Genomic DNA, 5,000 nt, shown 5'->3' on the forward strand with positions numbered 1-5,000 from the left:
GTAGTGTTTGTTTAATACTGGTACCATTCAAACTTAATTATACTCTGTAAGTTTTGAGTTAAGCTTGCAATAAATCGCTTTGGTATCCTTGCTGAAAATGAACATACAGCAAATTGTTAAAAGAAACTGTCACTCAAATCAGGATGGGTTCCCTTTTGAGTCTGGTTCCTCTCGAGGTTTCTTCCTCATATCCTCTCATGGAGTTTTTTCTTCTTGCAAGCAGTCCACAGCTGTTGACCAAAACCAAGTATGACCAATCCTGGTTTGACCAACTGACACCCACTCCCACACGCACTCGTGACTAATCCCACCCAATCCCCCATGCAATCTTGTTCAATCTTACCCAGGCCTACACACACCCACACATGCTTGACCAATCCTACCCTGACCCACATGCACTCTTGACCAATCCCACCCACTCCCACATGCACTCTTGCCCAATCCCACTCACTAATACACACACTCTTGACCAATCCTACCCACTCCCACACTATCCTGCCCAATCCCACCCACTCCCACATGCACTCTTGACCAATCCCACTCACTCCAACACACTATCCTGCCCAATCCCACCCACTCCAACACACTATCCTGCCCAATCCCACCCACTCCCGCATGCACTCTTGACCAATCCCACTCACTCCAATACCACTCACTTTCACACACACCCTTGACAAATCCTACCCACTCCCACTCACACCCTTGACAAATCCTACCCACTCCCAAACACACCCTTGACAAATCCTACCCACTCCCACTCACACCCTTGACAAATCCTACCCACTCCCAAACACACCCTTGACAAATCCTACCCACTCCCACTCACACCCTTGACAAATCCTACCCACTCCCACTAACACCCTTGACAAATCCTACCCACTCCCACTCATACCCTTGACAAATCCTACCCACTCCCACACACACCCTTGACAAATTCTACCCACTTCCACACACACTCTTGACCAGTCCTACCCACTCCCTCAGACACTCTTGACCAGTCCCACCCACTCCCACACACACTCTTGACCAGTCCCACCCACTCCCACACACACTCTTGACCAGTCCCACCCACTCCCACACACACTCTTGACCAGTCCCACCCAGGCCCACACAATTTTTTTCTAATCCTACCCACTCCCATCCACTCCCACACAAACTCTTGACCAATCACACCCAGGTCCACAGACACGTGTCCAATCCCATCCACTCCCACACAAACTCTTGACCAATCACACCCAGGTCCACAGACACGTGTCCAATCCCATCCACTCCCACACAAACTCTTGACCAATTTTTCCCAGTCCCTAACAAACCCTCAGAAAGCCTGACCAGTCCCTCCAACTCTCTCAGATGTTCTTGTCCAATTTCTGACCACTCAATAAGGTTTTGGCCACGGGAAAGACTTCAGGACAGAAGACTGCACTTTCAGAAACAGGTCTCAGGACAAGCTGCATTTTGTTTCCTTAGTTAATCCATCTCATTCTCTCTCTCTCTCTCTCTCTCTCTCTCTCTCTCTCTCTCTCTCTCTCTCTCTCTCTCTCTCTCTCTGTAAATATGAATCAACTGATCATCTGGAAAATAAAATTGAGCAGTTCAGGAAGTGAGCACAAACTTGTTGACTGACAACATACTCACCATACAATGTGTGTGTGTGTGTGTGTGTGTGTGTGTGTGTGTGTGTGTGTGTGTGTGTGTGTGTGTGTGTTTCTACACATTAGAAGTAAGTGTGTGCTCAGGACAGATTAATAACTTGCCCAAAAATGAAAAAACAGTGAGAAAGTGAGAAATAATCATGGAGGTTAGTGTGTGTGTGTGTGTGTGTGTGTGTGTGTGTGTGTGTGTGTGTGTGTGTGTTGTCGCCGTTAATAAATGTTGAAGAGTGTGAGAATATTTATCAGTATTATATTTACATTTTGTGTGTGTGTGTGTGTGTGTGTGTGTGTGTGTGTGTGTGTGTGTGTGTGTGTGTAGTTGGACTGATGAGAGACATGAAGTTGGAGTCACTCTGTCTTCAGTCAGAATGGATGCTGGCACATGTACACTGCCCTTTGCCTTTTCCCACACACACACACACACACACACACACACACACACACACACACACACACACACACACACACACACACACACACACACACAGCCTACACTCTACACTGTCTGTGTTTTTGAGTGAGTGGTACGTTGAGTTATGTGGTGTGTGTCGGGCGTACACACTCACTCACAGCTGTACTCCTAATAGGCTCTGATGTTCAGCATTAAGAAGCTGTCAATCAAAAGTGATGTCATTCTCGTATTCTAACCACACTACGCAACACACACACACTGACACACACACAGCGTGGGAAGGCCTGCGTCAATTTTTTGTATTTAGCTCACTGGCAGAAGAACCAAAGTGACCAGAGTGACCGAGCGTTCCAACAGCAACATGGACAGCCGTGCGTGTTTTAAAGAGTGCGTTTTAAAGTGTGTGTTTTTGTTGGCGTGAGCGAAGCTTAAAGGAGGATTTGTTTGCTCACGATGTCCTTTTAGGTTTCACAGAGCTGAACACAGAATAATACAAAAACAAGATTTCTGTAAACGGGTATATTATAAAATAATATTTGTGGAACTTAAAAGAACAGAATAAAATGAAATAAACTGTGGAGATTGGAGACTTTCTGAGATTAAATAACATGTAGACTGTCTGTCTGTCTGTCTGTCTGTCTGTCTGTCTGTTCGTCCGTCTCTCTCTCCCTCTATCTCTCAGACGTCACTCGCCACTCGTTTCGCGCAGGAAGCTTTTGGAAAGCAGTACAAACAGACGATAGGGCTTGATTTCTTCCTCAAGAGAATCACACTACCAGGTGAGACACAGACACACACACACACACACACACACACACACACACACACACACACAGACACGCACACACACACACACACACACAGGTTTCACCCTCGGCACCGAGGGAGGTGAAAGTGGAGTCAACGGAGCTCAGACTCATTAACACTTCTCTCCATACCTGCACACTCGCATCGCAAGTGTACTATGTCGAATGGACACCAGTGCACTCATTAAGCATCCCGCCTTATTCGCCAGGGTCGTGTCCCATTTTACACGTTTATTAGGCGGTATGAAGCTTTACAAATAGTCCACAGACTTTAAACCGTGTGTGGTTCGTCATGTTTTCCTTTTTTTCTCTACTATCGACTTCACAGTGTAAAGCACATTCGAGCTGAATTTGAAACGCACGAAAGGCGCCATGTAAATATTTTTAGTAGCAGTAATAGTAAATATGTGTTTATAGACGTATCTATAGAGCGCATGCGTACAGGGCGTCTCGAAAAATCTCCATGCGAAGGAAAAACGAGCACTTTTTGTTTTCTAGCAAATTGTAAATAAATAAATAAATAAATAATATAAAAATTGTTTTTTTTTAAAAAAAAGGATCATCATGATGTGATGATGTTTTCTCTGAGAAGAACATTCTTTTTTATTTTTTATTATTTTATTTTTTTTATAAGCTGTTATAATGTTAGTCATCGAATCTAACTCGGTACGAATAAAACTGCTAGGTGTCATTCTTTAACTTAAAAAAAAAAAAAAAAGGGCAAGCAAAACGTCAGGACTTTGTTACCCGTAGACATTAACATTATGACATTACTACACAGAGAACAGAGTCACATTAGTGTTTTTGTCATTACACACATCAGCGATGACATGATTACAGCTGGATTTATTTATTCGCCGTATTTGTGGAGCTGTCCTGTTTATTGCTCGTCTTCTGAAAGCCTGGATTCATCGATCAATCTAGGACGAGTGTGTGTGTGTGTGTGTGTGTGTATTTTTCATGACGGCGGTGCAGAGAAATGTCTCCGACGTGCTGAACGCACCGCATTTATTTTCCACGCCGTTCCCAGGCGGGCTTGAAGAGAGCGGCGAGGACTTTTTTGTTTTCGTTTTCACGCTCTCGTGCACCATAACTCAGCCGTGTGTGTATCTGTGTGTGTCTGTGTGTGTTCTCTTTTTCAGCAGATGGAATTCGCTTGTCATAAAGGCTCGGGCTGTGTATGTGTGGGGTAATTATATGGAGCGTTTGTGTTTCTGTATGAACCAGTCAAAAGCGGTGAGATGAACGCACATCACGGTGTGTCACGGTGGGCGGACGTGTGTGTGTGTGTGTGTGTGTGTGTGTGTGTGTGTGTGTGTGTGTGTGTGTAGTCTGGACGAAGTGAGCCGTGAGATGGTACTCTCCGTTACGCCATTTTTTTATTTTGGATTGATATTACAGTCACAAACTTGTGTGTTGAGTGTGTATTTTATTTTATTTTATTTTTAAGCATCTATGTTGATAATGATGTCACGATGTCCCTTAAAGCAGTCGACCAATCAGCATCTTTGTTTACACTCGGTGGAATTGCACTCAGTATAAACACACAATCTTTACACTCCTCTTTTTCTTTTTCTTTACTGATCCAGTTTTATAGCACAGTGCTATCACACCACCCCAACATCTCTCTCTCTCTCTCTCTCTCTCTCTCTCTCTCTCTCTCTCTCTCTCTCTCTTTTTCTTTCTTTCTTTCTCTCTTTATCTACTCCTCTATTCAGTAACAGTGCAGTTTTCAGTCATGACCATATTTGATGATGTCTAGATAGAGTCAGAGAGAAAGAGATAGAGAAGCGGAATAAACGTTAGACCATCTCTCTTCCCCCTCCCTTCATTTTCTACACGTCTGACTCTTCTGTATGAAACACACACATATTCACAGATAAAAAGATTTTTTTTTGTCAAATATTTGACCGTATTCCTTTTGCCTTTCAAACAGTGCGTTATGGAGTTCAGACAATCTTGGATTTCTTTGGATTTGAGAATTTTTTATTGGGTTAAGTCATTTGATCAGATTTTAGGACCCCGGTTTAATTGTAGAACTCGATGTAATGGAAGTTTATGTGATTCTAAAAGCCTGTCTCTGGATCTATGTTTGGCTTTACTGTCAAGAACACAGACGAGATCGAGGTA

The 5,000-nt window shown here is 43.6% G+C and overlaps 1 protein-coding gene across 2 annotated transcripts in view; it reads left to right on the plus strand.

The window, feature by feature from the left end:
* Positions 1-5,000, plus strand: part of rab28 (RAB28, member RAS oncogene family) — a 29,657-nt gene that overhangs the window by 5,572 nt on the left and 19,085 nt on the right. For both annotated transcript variants that reach the window (XM_027171654.2, XM_027171653.2), the window contains exon 2: positions 2,747-2,843. In XM_027171654.2, coding sequence (XP_027027455.1) covers positions 2,747-2,843 — 97 coding nt within the window. The remainder of the gene's footprint in view (positions 1-2,746; positions 2,844-5,000) is intronic.

The sequence above is a fragment of the Tachysurus fulvidraco genome, chromosome 15 (genome assembly GCF_022655615.1).
Source record: "Tachysurus fulvidraco isolate hzauxx_2018 chromosome 15, HZAU_PFXX_2.0, whole genome shotgun sequence".
Classification (NCBI taxonomy): domain Eukaryota; kingdom Metazoa; phylum Chordata; class Actinopteri; order Siluriformes; family Bagridae; genus Tachysurus; species Tachysurus fulvidraco.